The sequence below is a fragment of the Ochlerotatus camptorhynchus genome, unplaced genomic scaffold, assembly GCF_037179485.1.
Source record: "Ochlerotatus camptorhynchus isolate MF236.1 unplaced genomic scaffold, CSIRO-AGI_Acam_v1.1 ptg000277l, whole genome shotgun sequence".
Lineage (NCBI taxonomy): Eukaryota > Metazoa > Arthropoda > Insecta > Diptera > Culicidae > Ochlerotatus > Ochlerotatus camptorhynchus.
In genome coordinates this window covers 2,515,276-2,534,637 of record NW_027040766.1, presented here as the reverse complement: position 1 = coordinate 2,534,637, position 19,362 = coordinate 2,515,276, and the positions used below count along the sequence as shown (strand labels likewise).

Sequence of the window (19,362 nt, the reverse complement as noted above, 5' to 3'; positions counted from 1 at the left end):
CAGTCGGTATAAAAATAAATAAGCCACCCATCACGGTACGTGTTGACGTTTGTAGAAATTGCTGTCTGTTTTCGGTGGTTCGAGCACACGCATACCGATTCGCAGTACGAGCCAGCACGCATTTCCAATCTCTCACCAACACAAACGAGCAAGTCGCAAGAGCAAGTTGGTGTTTGTTTACGGTCCAATTTTAATAAATACGGACAGTGTTGCCAGGCACCATACTGTCCAATACGAACTATTTTGTGCAATTCGAACGTCAGACACACCTCTTGTATTGGTGGAACCTCTCGGGCCAAATAAATGGGCGCAGCTACTTTGAAAATCGATGTGTTTGTGTTTCCGCACTACCATCATTATTGTTGTTATTGCTGCTAGTGTGCACACTGCGCGTAACGAATAGTAATGCCGTGGCTGCCGCTGCACTAGTATTGTGGTGAGCTCACCCATTACTTCACCTTAGAAATATTTACTGTTTCGATTGAAATCAAGCTGGAAATCGGCAGCGGCAATCACCCTCCCCCTCTCCAGGTCCATTGTGTGACTCTGGAATGCTTTCATGAATAGAGGAGGAAAAAAAACTGGTCGGTGCAGTTTTTCACCAACAACCAGCTGAGTTATTATTATTCGCTACTCTACTGCAGCAGCAGCACACGAATGGAACAGGGTCGTCATGTAGTAGAGCAGATAGCGAGCGAATCGCTCTCTGCTGAGTGATCTTTAAATGTCCGGCTGCACACTGACTGGACGGCGAACATGGGATGACGTGTGTTGCTTGAATTGAGGAGCCGAATGCGAGAAGCCGAGTGGAATTTCATTCGTGGGGCAATGTCAAACTATAGTCCGATCGGAAATGGATGATTGCTAGTGTGATTCAGGTGCAAACTTCTTTCTACATTGGAGGCAGATGTTGTTTGAGGAAAAGTCTCGGGAAAAGTATTAATTAACTGCGGCAATGCGGCAGAAAATTTAGCCCATATGTTGGTACTTTTTGCCAGCAAGTAGTGTGAACATTTGATAAACGATTTAGAAATTTTATTCGAAATATTTGTGAATCAAATTGCATTTATTGAAGAAAAAAAACACGCTAAGTCTTTAACTATTTATAATGGTACGACAATAAGAGCAAATTCTATATTATGTTATCTTCAGATATTCGTCATGTGGCCTCAGATAACTAAGTCAGTGAAGGCACGGTTCGATTTCCAGACCGGTTGAAGAAATCTTCCGGGTTGGAAATTTTCTCAACTTACAAATTCATGCATTGGTGTTGGCAAAGAAAGCTTACAATTAATAACTCTAGAACGCTAAGTTGAAAGCCGCTACAGAAATATAATCTTCTACGACAATTATAAATCAAAATTACTTTCATTATTTACAGGATGGTGCAGAGTAACTTGGGGTCTATAAAGTTGCAACGCGCACATGAATCCGGAGTGATTGGAGATTTGAACGTAAGCTCAATCTCACAAACAAATTATACCAAATGGTAGAGAAATCATTCCTCCTCTGATTGTATTGCTAGTTTAAGAGTTTTAGAATTTTTCGCAATTTAAAGTAGTACTACTCGTAGAAGTCAATTTGCAATATTTTAGAATGGAACCATACTTACCGTTACAGCACCAGAGGCAGAAACAAAATGGGAGAGGAGATGTAGCATGGAGGTTGAATCGGAATAATATGTGTTCAAAATTATGGTAGTTTACGGTTATTTCCATTGCAATTTATTTTATTATTGACTTAGAAACATGTATTCAATACATTAAAAGGAGACTGATGATTGATCAAAACCCAACTCAATTGATCGATATACACATTCCACAATAGTGGCGCCGGTGGTGTAGTGCTAAGTGTGATTATCTCTCACCCCAGCAGACTTGGGTTCAATCCCAGTCAGCGTCGCCGGGATGTTCTGAGGTATAACATCTCTGATCACGACGAGTTGATGGGTCGATAGGTAGGGTCCAGGTGTGGGAGCTGCTTCACTGGCGTCGGGATCGCTATTGAATTTTTTCTCGATCTGACTTCCGGTTTCGGAGATATATAGGCCAGAATGATTTTAGTAAACGATTTTTTAAAAATCAACGGTACACTTTATCAACATGATTTCTTTAACAGTAGAAATATCTCATCCATATCTACTTGGGGAAAAAATTTCATACCGATCTGACTTCCGGTTCCGGAGATTTACAGGATAGAATGATTTTAGTTAAATATTTTTTTAAAATTTGGGAAAAAAAATGTAACCTATACATCAGTAGGTATTATGCTTATTGTAAGACCATTGTTTCAGTCTTTCTTTTTACCATACACACTTAGTTTTTTCTACCGAAATCGGCTGTGCAAATCTCGGCAAAAAAAGTTTCGCTGAGATCTCAGCAAAAGTGACATTTGATTGCTGAATCTCGGATAATGCTTAGCTGAATCTCAGCAAACAAATGAAATGTTTGCTGAGATCTCAGTAAAACTTTTTTTGCCGAGATTTGCACAGCCGAGCTCGGTAGAAAAAAACTAAGTGTGTAGGTCATTGCTCGAATTTCTTTGTACATGGTCCATCATCTTTTGCACGAGCCCTGTTCCCACTGTTTTCAAATTTCTTTTCCGCTTGAAATCCTTCAGGTCAATACAGAAATCAGAAAAGGCAGTAGTCTCTTCCGTAGGCACTGCTCCTGGTAACTTTTCTGGTTCATGGTCCCAGAAGTAACGAAAGATTCACTTTCAGCCCACAACTGCAGATTGCTTGCCAGACAAGGAACCTTTTGGGAATTTCGATTTCTGTTTTGATTTTATATTCTGCCGGTCAACCGAGGTACATAAATTTTAGAAAAACGTCTCTAAAATCACTAGTTAATAAGATACGCCTATGAATTTTTGGCAGCTGACTCAGCACACATTTATCAATTATTGGCTAAGGATTGGGCATATTTGGTTGAGTTTGCAAAAAGTAAGAAATAAAATAAACATAACTTCTTGAAGTTTTGCTCATTTATGATTGTAATAAAGGTCATTCATCTGCCACAAATTTCACTAAAATTCTTCCACTAGGTAAAAAGTTGAAAATCGAGCGTTTTACTAAAATGAATCTAACTTCATACAGGCTCCTCCAATAAAGACCAAAACTATAGCAATAAATCAATCATCTGTTCAATCACCAGCCACGATTTTAAAAAATACGTCTAATCACAAGGGATGTTCAACTCTGCACATCCCAATCTGTGCCGAGTACTTTATCTGTGCCGAAAACTAGGTCAAGCGTTGTGCCGAACGTGCCGAAGTGTGGCAATCAAGCTAACAGTCTCAGAAACCCATGAGTTTGGAAACCCTGCACTTATGACTTTTGAGATTGTGTTCTTAATTCCAATATAATATTCAACGAGCTGGTTGCCGGTCATCCGCTTCAAGAAAATGACACTCGAAGATTAGCCCCTCCGCGAGAAGGAGAAGGGTGACTGATGGCAGAAGCTGTCCACCCAGGAGAAGAAAGTTCTCTACCGTGCGCCATTCTGACTGAAGTTTGCCGAAACCAAGTATCCAACCGGCAAGTGGAAGATAAATCTTGTCTGCAATATCATCATGCTACTCGGGCAATGCTGTAATCTGAAAAATAGGAAGAACTCGACCTAAAATGCCCACTGGCGGTAGTAGACCGGCAGCAGCTTCCCAGTGTCAGCAGTCGTGGTTAGTTATTAAATTCGTGCAAATGTCGGTCCAGAATCTCGATACTGGTTGCTTGTATCTGCCTGTTGTTCCTTCATATTTTTTTATCCTTGGTCATGTCAGAATCGCCTATTAATCTCCCTGAAACTTCTGCCGGTTCCGATTGCGTTCATTAAGACCGCGATTCAGATTGGCTCTGTTACCTCCGGTGTGGTTATCTTCACAATTCTGTTAGCAGCATTTTTCTTAATGTTGCTGTTGCCGTCGGTGATATGAATAGAGCGTAGAGAGACCTCCACAGTGTAACGCACGCCCGCTACCTGTGAGATTTTAACCACTGAATGCGCTTCCTGTCTCGATAACGCGTGGCTTAAGCGCCACCTCCGAAGAGGACCACTCGTCTAGGTTTAGTGTGTGGGTTTATGTATAAAAGGGACCGAAATTTAGGTTAGGGCAATCCAGTAGACTGAAATCCCAGGAGGGATTGAGATCCTCACAGATAGAGGCCGCTTCAAACGGTCTTAAGTGAAAGTTGGTGCTTACCGTTGTTCTACCGAAACACAACAACCCCACTCACATTCATCATCACTGGAGGAACTTCCGTTTCAAATTTCTTCTACCGATCCTGACCCGTGAGTGCGGAGACTGTTTTCCCAGGCAGTCCAACCTGGAGTAAATTCAGCTACAAAATTAACATTACTGGGAAAGCTTTAATTTCACGGATCAATATTTATTTCAGTGCCAAATAAAGGAAATCATTCTCTTATTTATTAGTGTTTCTAACCTAGGTTTATTCATAGCATTTGTTCCTTTCCCATTTGTTGTTTTGCTTGATATCTCTCCCTAATTGTGTGTGCGGTTGCCTAAACTAGTTCTAGCGATTGCTAAAGGGTGATACGGTCAAAATTTGGTCAAGGGAAAACGTGTGTAAATCGGTGAAATCGTTTATTTAAAAAATCAAATTAAATTTCTTTTTCAAGTTCAATTAGTATAAAATTCAGGAAAAATATTCAGTTAGAATTCCGCTTTTCCAAATCCGAATTGCCGGGCCTTACGCTTGACCCTTGCCATCAGATTTTGTACAGCCACCTTGTCCACCTTCTTCGCCGCAGAAAGCCAGTTTGCCTTGAACTGCTGCTCGCCCTTAGCAGTTTTTTTGGTCTTCTTTAGGTTCCGCTTGACAATAGCCCAGTATTTCTCAATTGGGCGGAGCTCTGGCGTGTTGGGAGGGTTCTTGTCCTTGGGAACCACCTGCACGTTGTTGGCGGCGTACCACTCCATGGCCTTTTTACCGTAATGGCAAGATGCCAAATCCGGCCAAAACAGTACGGAACAACCGTGTTTCTTCAGAAAAGGCAGCAGACGTTTATTCAAACACTCTTTCACGTAAATTTCTTGGTTGACAGTCCCGGAAGCTATGGAAATGCTGCTTTTCAAGCCACAGGTACAGATGGCTTGCCAAACCAGATATTTCTTTGCGAACTTTGACAGTTTCATGTGCTTGAAAACATCTGCTACCTTTCCCCTTCCTTTTGCCGTATAAAACTCCTGTCCCGGAAGCTGCTTGTAGTCGGCTTTGACGTAGGTTTCGTCGTCCATTACCACGCAGTCAAACTTCGTCAGCATCGTCGTGTACAGCCTCCGGGATCGCGCTTTGGCCGTCGTATTTTGTTTATAATCGCGATTTGGAGTCACTACCTTCTTGTAAGTCGATAGTCCGGCTCGTTTTTTGGCTCGATGCACGGTTGTAGACGATACACCCAGCTTATTTGCGGCATCTCGGAGAGAGAGGTTAGGGTTTCGCTTGAAACTACCGGCAACTCTCTTTGTCGTCTCAGCGGCTTCCGGTTTTCGATTTCCCCCCGATCCAGACTTCCTGGCTGTCGACAAACGTTCCCCAAACACTTTAATTACATTTGTAACGGTTGATTTGGCAACTTTTAGCGATTTTGCCAACTTTGCGTGCGAGTAGCTCGGATTTTCGCGATGCGCGAGCAAAATTTTGATACGCTGCTCTTCTTGCTTGGACGGCATTTTGACAACTGAAGAGTGAATTCCAAAATCAAAATAGGAGCAACATTCTACACACACACACCTTCAAAATGAGGGGTGTTCAGGTTTTTTAAATGCAAAATTGAAAGAAATACGTCAAGTTGATATTGACCAAATTTTGACCGTATCACCCTTTAGCCTATCCTGGTCTTGTCTTCGAGCTCATGTGTTTGTGTGTGAGGAGATTTGCATGCGTTTGTTTACTCACGGTACCATCGATGTCGTCGCTGTTTTACCTGCGTTGGCAAAGTAGCATCCCTTTGTCGAAGTGAGGTCGGCAAAGTAGCACCCTATTCAGCATTGGCGGTGTTGCGCATTGCACCCCGGACTGGTGTGATGCAGATATTCCCAATCGATCTTCGAGTTGGTACTGAAGTAACTCCGATTGCCGGTGGCGCAAATATCGACGAGGGGGTCGTCGGCTATGAATACAGCACGTGCGTTCACGTGGTGGATATTTGCAGATTTGGCCAACGCTCTGTCGGAGAACAGGGTCACGGTGTCTCCCTTCCGGATTCTTCCCCAAACCGGGAACCTTGACACTGAAGCGTGGGGTCTAGAGAGTGCAATCAAATCTCATGGGTGCGGTGTGCCGAGCAAAGCCATGTATGTGGTGCAAACTTCAACACAAAACCGATCCTGCACAAAAAGCCGTCGAACGGCTTTCTACACACTTTGTACGAAAAACACACCGCGACACTAAGTACACTTAAGTACTAATTACTCGCACTCCCGCCTCTTCCACGGTTCAAGTCAAAGTGAACGAGTGGAAGTTCCAGATACCCTCAGATAGGCGTGATTTCAACGGTCATCGTGGCCGGAAGTACGTCAAATTACCGAAGTAATTCAACGACCTTTCAAACGACAATTCTCATCATCTTTCTCTGAAGAACATTCAATGCTACATCTCTTTCCTTGTCATGCAATTTCAGTATACTATCTTGCTCCAATCTATTTTCGGTTACTCTTTTATAAGAGAGAACGGTTCGGATTCGAACCTCGGACTTTAACGACAGATAGCGCATTCGGGTCACATGAGTGGACATTCCTTGACGGGGAACAAATATACGAATTTAATGGTAAAATCGCAACTTCATGCAATTTGATTAAATAAGTAAATTGTATAAATATTAATTCTATACAAATAAATAACTAACTAAATAAATGAAAAGCGTACTTGTTACAACAGTCAATCGAATCCGAGTTCAGTCCATAGAATGAGCTGTACAGTTGACTGATTGGTGAATCATCAATCGTACCGGGGTGTTCTGCGGGAGAAACATCTGCGATTGCAGATACATCTGAAGAATGGTAGGATCGTTCGGCACCGGGGTGTTGTTGACACCGTACATTATCGCTGCAATGCTCCTTACCCATACAATTGACTCTCGGTCTGGATCCTACGGCCATCTAGTTAATACTTAATTCTAGTTAGTTCTGGCCTATTCTGTGGGGCGTGGTGACTCTGACTAGTTCGTTTGGACTTCCCTGAAACTATGGACATCTCTCAAAAACCGTGTGAACTTTCTGTAGAGGTTCATCCCTCAGAAGGCATAAGGACAAAGAGCGTCTCGTCAATTATACAATCTCTTATTATGATTAGGGGAAATTTCGCTGGAAAATGGCACTGACAAAAAAAATCCATTTCCCCTTACTTTGAAGTACACGAAAAAGCAAACCTTAGCAACGATTGGCAAAATTTTAACACAGAGCAGTGATGCCATTTTATATTATAATTTGGCTCATACTTGTCATCGTGTGCCACGATGTGTTTCGGCACAATGTGCAGAGTTGATTACCCCTTGTCTAATCACCATGTTTAAAAAAATATTCTAGGGTGTACGATCAATTTTGAGATACATTGTATCGAGGGGGGCGACTCTATCTAAGATGCAGGAAATTTTTTGCTTTGCTGTTGTGAGATGCACTCGCGCTAAATAGATAGAAACACGATTGATTATAATTTTGAAGATTTCCTGCTTAAAGGTAGAGATCGATGCAAGTAGATGGGTTTAGATGCAAGAGATGAAAAAAGATTTTTCGTAGATTGATTCGCTAGTGTGAGATTTTTCGATCATTTAAAATCGAGATTTAGATGTGTCGCACCCCTCGCATTGTATAAGATTCCTGCCCAGGAATTTGATCGAAAACTGCCAGGAGCGGGTAGACCAGGATTTTTGTTTCGAGCGTGCAGGATCGAATCGCGATGTAAACAAATGAACTTACCCTGAAAACCTATGCCTACTGTGATTCTATACACTCTTAGCTTGATTCAGTCAAATTTTGAAAAAAAAAATTACTTAATGACAGCGATTTTAATGTGTACGGATTTGTTCGTGTTCAACCTTTAATACACCCGGCCACATTTATTTAAAGTAGCCTAGGATTGGAAATTTAATTGCCATATTTAGCACTAATCTTCTTGTTTAATAACACCTACCTTTTTCGCCTGGATAGCTACTATTCAGTTGCTGCTCGTCATCGCGCGATACTTGCGTAATGATGGATGTTGCGTCCATTTAAACATTAGCTTTTGGACGCTCCCCTCCGGAAATATTATTGCGCGCTGTGTCGCTGCTGCAAGTTGAGTAGTACCTCCTAGTTACTACCGAATCCTCCTCCCTAGACGGTCCCTCTCTCTCTCTCTCTCCTTTTCTCTCGTTCACCGCACGGAACTTTGCAAAAACAGCACAACCTGCTGTAACTGCTGGATGGACCCTGGGTGATGCTGCGAACTTCCCAACGTGTATTTTTGTTTGTTTTCGCAAATTTTGTTTTCTTAATTTTCCACGTTTTTTTTTCTACTCCGGCTATTATTTACACTTTCTCTCCGCTCACACCTCTATTTTCCTTCGGTTGTATATCGATTCCAATTTTCACACACACCGTGTTTTGGCTGGCTGCTAGGAAAAACTTTCCCCCAAACTGGCCGAAGCTGCGAAACGCACAAGAAAAATAAAATCACATGAACTGCGCGAAATAGAGATAAATACGAAATTCCAATCACAAAAATGTGCCGATCGGAAAACGAAACGAGAAATCCACAACTTTTTCCACTTCTTCGCTTTTTTTTTCAAATAGCCTGCCTATCGCTCCACTCCGGTGTACATATATTATTCTTTTATTTTTCTTTCTCGGCTTATTCGTCTTTACCGTGAGCAGACACACTCACACACGGGCACGTGCGCAATTCACGGTTCACTCTTCACGAAAATATACACACACACACGGGCAGAGGCCCCGGAGTCGGTAGATTTCGAATTCAAGAAAAATTCACATTCGCCATAAACTGGGACGGGGGGAACCAATCCACACCAGGCACACTCTCTGTGTGTATCCCCAAAAACCAATGCCTTCCTTCTGTTTTTAGAACCACCGAAAATATTCGAAACCGCACTACGTTGGTGCAGATATTCCTTCCTGGTACCGGCGGAAAAATGCGAATTTTCCACACACCTTCGATAAATCACGCAAATTTATTTTACTTTTCTTCGGTTGAGCAACACAAAAAAAAAACACGTCTCACTTCGCCGAGAGATGGCCTCTGTCAATCAACACTGGCAGCGAGCGACCGACCGTCACCCTCTAGTAGTGTAGCAGAATGGAGCGAGCCGGATTTGAAGTTCACTCGTACTCATGCTGCGGTTTGTTCGCGTCCACCGCCGTTCGTCGTCGCCATTCGTAAATATTCGGTTTTTTGTCGTTATTTTTTTTTTTAGTCACAGAAACTTGACGTGTATTGGGGAGAATCTAGTTGTTTGAGTGTTTACTAACGACTGGGAGATCAGTGTTGCCACTGATGATGGGAAGAGCACATGACACATTGCCCACAATGCTATATTAATGACGTTAAAAGCATGTCCCATGATTATATCTTCTTCTTTTCCTGGCTTATTATGATCCTACTGAAACTTATGCTTTCTTTTGATTTTGTGCATTTTGATCCTTTGATTGGAAGTCTTTTGTATATTAGTTGGCAAAGCCCTTTAAGGGGGATTTCCGGTTCAATTGACCTAAACTTTGGATTTTTTTTTCCAGGAAACTGGTAAGAGTTAGAGACCTGAGTTTTTTTTTGTCAAATCTTTATTCATTCTTGCTCTACAACTGGGAATTTTTTCAAGTCCAAAAATTCAAAATGGCGTCCAATATGGCGGCTGCCCGGCGGGTACTTCCCAAAACTGCGAGCAGCCTAGAGGTCGCAAATCGTCACCTAGAAAGAAAATCGGCTCAGTTTCTTGAAGAGTATAGTTCAGAGAATGGAATGAAATTTGACAAAATGGCGGGCATTTGAAAAAAAGTCGTTTTTTTCGGTCGATTTTTTGACTTTGACAGGCTGTGAAAAATCGAAAATTGCACATTTCTCCTTGAGTCTAAAGTTCATTCCATGAAGAAAAGTGTTTTCAATAAGGGAAGCAAAGAACGAAGTCAATTGGTTGAACCGTTCAAAAGCTAGAGTGCTCGCAGTTTTGAAAAATGCAGTTTCGAGAAAAACGCGTTTAAAGTTTGCGAAACATTTTTTCTTATACCTGCGCGACCCATACCGCTCGGGAGGTCGATGCACTCAAAGGCCTGTAGCGACGTAAATATTTGCTTTACCCACATATTCTAGACATGTTTAGCTTTGATTTCATGCAAAAAAAATCGATTTTTTTGAAAATATTGAACCGGAAATCCCCCTTAAGCACTTAAAGTATGATTGGTATCGATGCAATTTTACGCTAGATTGGCAGAGTCTGTATGAAGATTGGGCAATTTTAGTAAAATTACTTTTCAATAATCTTGACTATTTGACCACCAACCCGCAGCAAAGATCTCAGATATTTATATTATGCTCAACATAGTGTTGGAAGTAGTACGCTGTATAGCGCATCATTGTTCGATTACAGCGCACTACTTCCGACACCATTGAACTTACTGGACGATAGTAAAATCGATTGTCGCTAGTGGGTTATTCCGGTTTTCAACTGTACGAGTAATAATATACAAGGATAGCTGTTCGGGCAGATATCTGATATGGTGGAAATGGATGTAATGTCGGCCTAAATGTCGCTAATTTGGGCCCATACATACTGCGCAAAAATATCAATTAGTACCGTCCCAATGAAGCGTTCATCTTGATAAAATTGATTGCAGATTCTTAGCGATGGGCCCAATATTAGATCCATAGGCCAACATTAAAGTAATTTTATCCAACTGTTTGTTTTCGCACAATATTTTAACACTGGAAAACAGCAAACAAAAAAAGGATTTTGCTTCTCCATCCAACGATTTTGGTTATATATTTTCAACCTATTGCACGGATTACAAGCATTTTGTCTTATTGTTGTCAACGTCTCCTTCGCTGCATCGATTTCTACAAGTACCACTGTTCACACAAACGAGCTGATAGATGCAAAAGTAATAATAACAGATCACATAACAGTTCTGGGGATATCCATCCCATCTATTTCAATTATACTCAGTGAGTGAGTCGGATTTTATTGCCCTCTCTTTTTCTCTTACGGGAAAGTTATACCATAGAGGTAACTCTAAGACTAATAGGTCCCGAAGAAACGTGATCAACTTTTTGGCTCAGCTCTTGTACTATCTTCGGTCCCAAGCTAATCTATTCACCCCTCTAAACATAGGAAAATCGACTAACCCCTCATTTTATCTGTCAAACTTTCATAGCGAATCAAGTCAATTTCAAATCGATAGTTTCGTATTGATTGTTGGTTATACTCAGTTGCAGTTCAAAAAGGAGTTTACTCGGTGATCGAGTACATGCTCTTTTTTAACTGCATTTAAGTAAAATTTATGTGAGTCACTGAGAAGAATTGAAATAAGAGTGTAGATTAAGTAGTTGGGACCAATAGGGTCGTCAATAATTGGAGAGATGAGGCAATCAAATATCGTTAGTTTCCTATTGATTGTTGATTGTATTGTGCGTACGACTTAAAATCGTAGCAACATTTCTCGCTGGCATCACTGGTCTTCATAATGTATCTAATGACGTTGGAAGTCGCTAAGCTGACTGCATTGAACAAAAACATCCGCAATACTTCGAATGATTATTGCATTGCTCGAGCCCTTTAACAATATGCATTCGAATTTCGGATGATTGATTGACGGTCGAATTCGTCGTCAGATGAAGAGCATCCATATGACTGTTATCCAAATAAAGGATGAATTTTATTAGAAAATTGGCTGTAAAATACAGCGCTCAGAGGACACAAATTTAAGAATAGTGTGACATTCAAGAACCTTAAATTCTTTTTATACTTCAATTATTTACATTTCCATACTGAATAGCCATGATCAGCAATTCCATTATGGATACTAACATTTTTCGTTGGTAGAGGAAACTTCCACCACCACGAATTATACAAACTTTGGTTTTCATGCTTTACCCATGTTCGTACCAGCTCTGATAGCGATGGCTACCCGAGCAAAGTCGGTTAACAAAATGAAAGCAAATCGATATTAAAGTGTGCAGTTCCTATCATAATGAAAACTCATTTTGATTTCAAATGTTGCGACATAAGTCTGATATCATATTGTGCTTTCATTATGCAGTCAAGACGTTTTAAATGAAAGCAACTTAACTTGAAGTTCTGCTGTTTACGTCTTGTTTAAAATTTAATTGAAATTCATCTGTCGTTGAACTTATGATTATCGTTTATCTGATTTGTTTAACACATTTTAGGTCATTCGTGACTTGCCCGTGGTGAGATTGGAGCCTAAGTCTTTCAGCTTGAGAAACATGAATGGTAACCATTTACTCTAGGCCCGTATTCAGTTAAACATTATGAATGCAAAATCAGTAATCAAATTGATTTCATTGAAAGCAGGATTAGTTTTCCGTTTGCTTCAACAGTGCAAAATTTTGCTCTCATTTTTGCTGTGTTAACCGTTAAGTCAACCAAAATGAGATCAACTGGAGTATTCAAAATAAGTTACATCATAACAGCAAATTTTGATTTCAATTTGATCTTCAGCTCGGGTATGCTTTCACCTCGTTTGTCTGCTCATATCAGTAAATGACTTTCGATAGAATTATATAACATCATCGTTTTGAATGATTTGCGTTATAGGGCTGAACCAATACCATCTCTAGAGTAACATTTGAAATGAGCCTATGTCCAAAACGTAAACAAACCAGAAAATGAATTTTAAATTTGTCCGCTACTATTCAATTCATATTTAAGAACATTGAAGTATTTTAGGCATTTATATTGTTCACAATAACAATAGTAACTGTATCTCAGCATACAACATCAAAAATATGCGAAAACCTTTCAAAAATATATGAAAATCGATAACAATTTAATTTCATAAATTAATAAGCCTTTTTGTGAATCTTTCAATGGATAGGCCCTTTTTGTTAAGCCGTTGTGCTTGTCATCAGAACTGGTACGCCCTTTGCTAAGCCTTTTCGCAACGTCAAATAAATTCAAAACAAATCATCGGCCCTGCCTCAAGCAGTAGGGCCTAGCTTTGTTTTGAAAATGTTCAATCATTGGCCCTCTACGTCACTAGGCCTATCAATGAAATGAAATAAATGAATGGTTGGCCGTTTTAGCGTGCGGGCCTATCAATGAATTGAAAAATTTCGTTGATCGGCCGTTTCGAAAATCGAGTTATTTTTAATGATTTTTCTCGATTATGCGGAACTTTCCTACACGTCTAGTAGCTATCAAGCGGTGCTAAATAATGGTATCAAAACCCGATTTGTTTACGTTTTGGACATAGGCCCATTTCAAATGTTACTCGAGATATGCATTTTAATTTAGGATAACAATCATTCTGCAGAGAGCATTACGCATTTCAACGGAAGGCTCTAGCGCTTATAATAGAAATGTGTATCCTGTATTCGAGAGAAAAATAATCTGATTCCAAAACAACCGTCATCCAGTTGCAGCTCATTCGAAAAACCGATTTCGATTTGAATGATCTGAGGATGATATTTGTGTACAGTGTACAGTCGTTAATGTTAATTTTCACGTCGGATGTCGTGTGTCCCACAATACTTTAAAATACCCAACATTTGAATACATTACGATTACCAACATTCTGGCAACACTACTTTGCATGTCGCCATTCAAAGTAGTGCGAAGTGCGACATGGCAGCAACTCGCAATCATCCCGAAGGAAAAGCTTCCCAGTAAAAGTTGAACAAAAGTGGAAAATCAACACACCCCACCGGTCCACAACCCCCTACCACCCTACCGATGAAATACTTTACAGATTTAGGGTGTGTGTAGCTGGACACAGGTTTATTTTTTTGTCGGGCACACACTACTACACCAATTCATTCAAACTAGTATAGTGAATACTAGTGTATGTAGTGGTGACAGGAACCGAAAGGAGTAGCCGCCCGCGGTCGCGACAAACGACGACGACGACGGCGGCGGCAATGGAGACACAACAAAGCTGTTGATGAGCAGTTGTTGGCCCGACTGGCGAAGACGGAAAGGCAGAGACAGGTCCCCTCCCTCCTATGTTCATCGTCGATTTCGACGACGGTGGATCGAAGGTGTAGGCGCGCGGAGATGACCAGCCAGCAGCAGCAGTAGCAGAGGTGGAATGTGAGGGATGCTGTTGCTGCTGCTGGCTGAATGGTTCGTTCGCGAATATTATGAAAACACACACTTTCAACAACACTAATATCAGCTTCTAAATTTTGGCACCGACTGTAGCATTTCACGGCACAATGTGCTTTTTTTCTGGGATTTCGGGAATCTCCAACTATTACACACCTTTCAGATAGTCACTTCCGATTAATGGTTTGCTACACGGTCGAGTGCGTGAATTAATGGACCTATTCGAATGCACTGAAGAAAAAAATAATACTGGAACAACACACACACACACCGCAATCCGCGAGCAAAAACGAAACACCACAGTCAAGTACGGAATCCAACTTGAAACTGAAATCTGGAAGGTGCTGTTCGATGCAACAAATTTGTGCAACTTTTGTTCTGACTGGTACTGCAACATTTTGATGTCTACGGAGGACGAAAAGGAGAGCATAAATTCTCTCTTCGTCGAGAATTGATGCATGTAAGCACAGTTGCCAGAACTATTTTTCGAATATCGGTAACATCCGATTACAGAAATCGGTATTTTTTGGTCTTTCAATTTATTTACTTAAATCGAGCCATGCATGTTAGAAGATCGCAAGTCAAAACAGGATGATTGATTGTATGTTACTGTTTTTATCCCTATTCCCACTCTATTAACACGACATAATATTAGTTATCGGTATGGAGGTCAACACATTTTTTAATCAGAAGAAATACTGATTTATCTGTAGTTCTGGCAACGCTGCATAAAAGATGCTAGCCGCTTCATCGAAAGATCGTGATCTACACTCAAAAGTATTACAAAGCGTAGAAAGATTAAATTTTAAGCGTTTTATGGATAGAGAATATCAAGAGCAAATTTTCATTACGTCGAATGTAACAAAGGTAAACAAAGTCGAGCCATCAGTGTCAATCGATTCTCCTGCTATTACACTATATACTGTCCGAATATAGGATCAAATCCAATTTTTAAATTTATTTGCCAGTCAAATTGCTTTTTGACGTAATCATCTTCCGATCAAAATAGTTTTCGATGTTACTTAAGTCACCCAATTTCTATGGAGATGCCGTTTAACTTAAGTAACAGCGCTGAGAAACCCGTGAAAAGTGTACGTTCGTCGTTTCGCTTTCTCATTATTAAAGTGAATAAATCGATCTGTTTGTTGCTAAGATGATTTCGGTGCTCCTTAAATGATGAATGGGCTGCACGTAAGGAGACGTAATTGATAATTCTCCCGAATATCCTGGTAAATACACTTTGACTTAAGTAACAATAGGGGCCACCAAACGACGTATAATAACTTTTGACTCAAAAACCAGTATTTTTTAGCATGAAAGCTAGCGATTTGGATTTTTATGATTAAAACCTTGCTAAATATGTTAAACATTGCTATCACTATGAGATTATATGTGTTTACTTGGAAATAGGAATAACTTTTCGGTCATCAAAACAAAACTTTATTTTTCTCGGATTGGTGCGAATGTTACTTACGACATAATGAAAATTTGCTCTTGAAATTTATACTTTGATCTGCTTTGAAAAGTATGCTAAGCCAGAACGACGGAGAATTTGCTCAGTGTTTACTAAGTGTCAAACTCACCCGAAATCAGATAAGAACCAGCAGGCTGGGTGGCCAGACCTACCGATTTTTGGGATGCCTACCAGGGGGTAAGTCACTCTACCACCTTGTGTCTATGCTTATTGTGTTTCATGTGTGTTTTTGGGTGCCGGAAGGTGTTTCTAGGTGTTTCATCCTATTGACCGAGCTGTCAAAACTACAACCGAAGAAATATATTTACTGGCAACCATATCCTCAACCACAGACAAACAGACGTAACTCTTTGAAAAACTTGTTCTTGAAAACATAGTATCTCAAACCATATAACTTCAGTAACGACATCTATCTGGCTTCTCGCGGAAAACAAGCTTGCTCGCTAACTCGTAAACAATATTGCATAAAATTTCTATAGAATATATAGAAACGTCAAAGTGATCCGATGCCAGCGCTGCGGCGAGTAGTTCGCGGAACTGATAATATTCAAATCAACCGGTAAATGCATGAACGAAGATACATAATGAAGAGTTACGTCTGTTTGTCTGTGTCCTCAACCATAACATCACGCTGATAATGACAGATCCTCCTGTGGCTCCTTTGTGTGCAGATTTGTCCATGAAACGGGCATTGGCCCTCTCAAGGCCGGTGCACAATGGATATGTTTTCAGATTTTTTGACAGTTAGCCCACAGACAAACAGACGTAACTCTTCATTGTGTATCTTCGTTCACGCATTAAACGATTGATTTGAATATTATCAGTTTCGCGAAGTACTCGCTGCAGCGCTGGCATCGGATCACTTTGACGTTTCTATACATTCTATAGAACTTTCATGCAATATTGTTTGCGAGTTAGGGAGCAAGCTTGTTTTCCGCGAGAAGCCTGAGAGATGTCGTTACTGTGGTCCTATGTTTTGAGATACTACACACTTAAAATTTTTCGCCGAGATTCCAACAGCCGAATAATTCTGCAAATTATTTTGCTGAGATTCAGTCAAATAATTGCCGAGAATCAGCTAACAAATAACATTTTGCTGAGATATCAGCTAACAAACATATATTTTGCAGAGATATCAGCAAAAGTAAATGCCGAAGTAATCGGCTGTTGGAGATTTTACCGAGCTTTATTAAGTGTGTATGTCAGTGCTAACATTTGAAAACGGCGCAAAAGCCATTTGTAAACAAATGGTTTGTGGGCCCTTTACTCGCTACCCGAAGAACACCCACGCAAACCAACAGCATCGTCAGGAAGGGGAAAATTTCCCCTACCCGATGTTGCTGTTGTGTCGCGTGGGTGTACTTCAAGTAGTGAGTAAAGGGCCCACAAACCATTTGTTTACAAATGGCTTTTATACCGTTTTCAAATGTTAGCACTGATGTTTTCAAGAAAAACTTTTCCAAAGAGTTACGTCTGTTTGTCTGTGGTTAGCCCATGCATTATCTGTCAAAAAACCCGGAAGCTTATGCATTGTGCGCCAGCCTTCACTGCAGGAGGAAGACGAAATAGACGCCTAAAATAATATTATTGCATCAGGCCAGGGAACGGTTGGACACAACACAGCAAAAAAAGTTGTTGAATATTACATCGAAACTGCTGCAACCAGGTCAATCCATCGGTTGTGTAATATCACATTGTACGATGTACATCGATTTTGCGAACAAAATTACGTCCATTGATGTAATATTGTATCTGCTTTTTGCTATTACATCATTATTTCATACATCAGCTTGAATTACGTTGATCGATATTACATATTTTTTTGCTGTGAAGATTCTCGGTGGAGCGAAAAAGTTGGTGTTCGAGAATCGACAGGTGGTTGAATTTAAGATGTCGATCAAATACATGAGTTTCAGTGCTAATGCAGATCCAGTAGTGTGAACCCAAGAACGTAATGTTGGTCGAAGCGATAAAGATGGATTGTTTGAAGGAAAAGATAAAAGAAAAGTTCCACATCGGCCAGCGAATACTAAAGGATGAAGCTAAAAAGAACAATGCCGAGCCCTCGGCCGAGCCACCAGATTCGAAGCGTAGACGCGTCATCCACGGGTTGTTGGTGATGAAGAATAACAAAATCTTGCTTATGAGCATCGATGAAATCTTCAACGAATATGGAATCAATCGTCATGTAATAAGGTAAACTTTATGCCATTTAATCATGACGTTCAAGCGTGACTCATATACTATATTTTTCTAGATATTTTTAATGCTTGTTTCAGATTCATTTTGAATGTGAAAATTGACAATTCGGGACCAACCCTGCAAACAGTTGAGAAGCTGTACAATCCGTTTTGATGAATGAGAATGGCTCGATCAATGTGGAATCGGTGAATATCAAGATCGAAGGCGACGATCCGATATCCGTACCACTGGGAGCGGCTTCCGTTGCCCCACCACCGCCAGGCATTTCAACGAAGCATACAATTTATACCGTTTCGTGGGTCAACCAAGATGAAGATTTAGCTGTACCTAACGACAAAACATTGTTGTCTTTTCTATCCATTTTAAATTTAATATGGAAGCCTAATAAAGCTGGGAGCTCGGCTGGGAGTAACTTGAAGATTTATTTCATTAAAGGCCCAAGCGCAATGACAGCGGAAGCGAAACGGCAGTTGCAGCGGCAGCGGAAAAGCCCGATCTGAGTAAGCCCTTCTTGTCGGATTGAAAACTAGTTAGAACCAAATCGACTTCGGTTAGGCATCTTGATGTCATTTGTGACAACTGTCAAACTTTTCGTTTCCGTTCCGCTTCCGCCCACTTTGCGTTTGAGCTCTCATCGCAACTAAATTATAAAACATTTTATTTTTTACTGGTATTAATCATTTTTACCCAACTTTAGGACCTCTCTCGGTTTAACTTCCTCCAAAATTGTTCCAGATGGTCACCAACCTTAGCATCTTAACGTAGGTGATCCACTGCTTTCCCGTCCATCTTGTTTCACTATGTCGATTTATTTTACATTTTTAGTGGAGTTTTTAGTGGAGATGAGAATACGTTCCAAATTGATTCGGTTCTAGGAACAAGCTCATCTGCACAATGTTGCAAACCATCTAGAAAATAATTTATTCCATTAGCAATCATCCTAACTATACAGTTCAAACACCTCTATCTCTATACAGTTCAAACAAACAGCCGTACGTCCGTAAAGAGCAACTCAGTGAAAGCCGAGGTGAAAGCGAAGCCAAACGCGCTGAAGATGAAATGAAATTCTGATACCTGTCCCCCTGTAGAAAATTCGACAAATTTGGAATGCCACCGCAACAGCAGCAACCACTGGTGGCGGAGAATAATTCACTGTTCTATTTGAAGGGATTGAGTCTTGGAAGAAAAAAACAACTGAATTGGCGTTGACGGCACCGTCGAAAAATTTACTCTTCCAGCAAATTTAGACAGTTCCTTATGGGAATTTTCGGTGGAGTGAAAGGATACTACAAAGTCCACCATGTTTCACGCACAGTCTGACGTTTGCTTACGGATTTTCTCATAGGAGTAAAGAGCTACAGAGTCGTCGTCAACGCCAATTGATCAACAAACGTA

General features: G+C 40.6%; 1 protein-coding gene across 1 annotated transcript in view; it reads right to left on the bottom strand.

The window, feature by feature from the left end:
• The window catches only part of Tdh (L-threonine dehydrogenase), a 470,436-nt gene extending 461,121 nt beyond the window's left edge, over positions 1-9,315 (bottom strand). Inside the window, exon 1 of the mRNA XM_065227947.1 lies at positions 8,150-9,315. Within this exon, the coding sequence (XP_065084019.1) occupies positions 8,150-8,228 (79 nt within the window). The 5' untranslated portion in view covers positions 8,229-9,315. The remainder of the gene's footprint in view (positions 1-8,149) is intronic.
• Between the last annotated feature and the right edge of the window lie 10,047 nt (positions 9,316-19,362).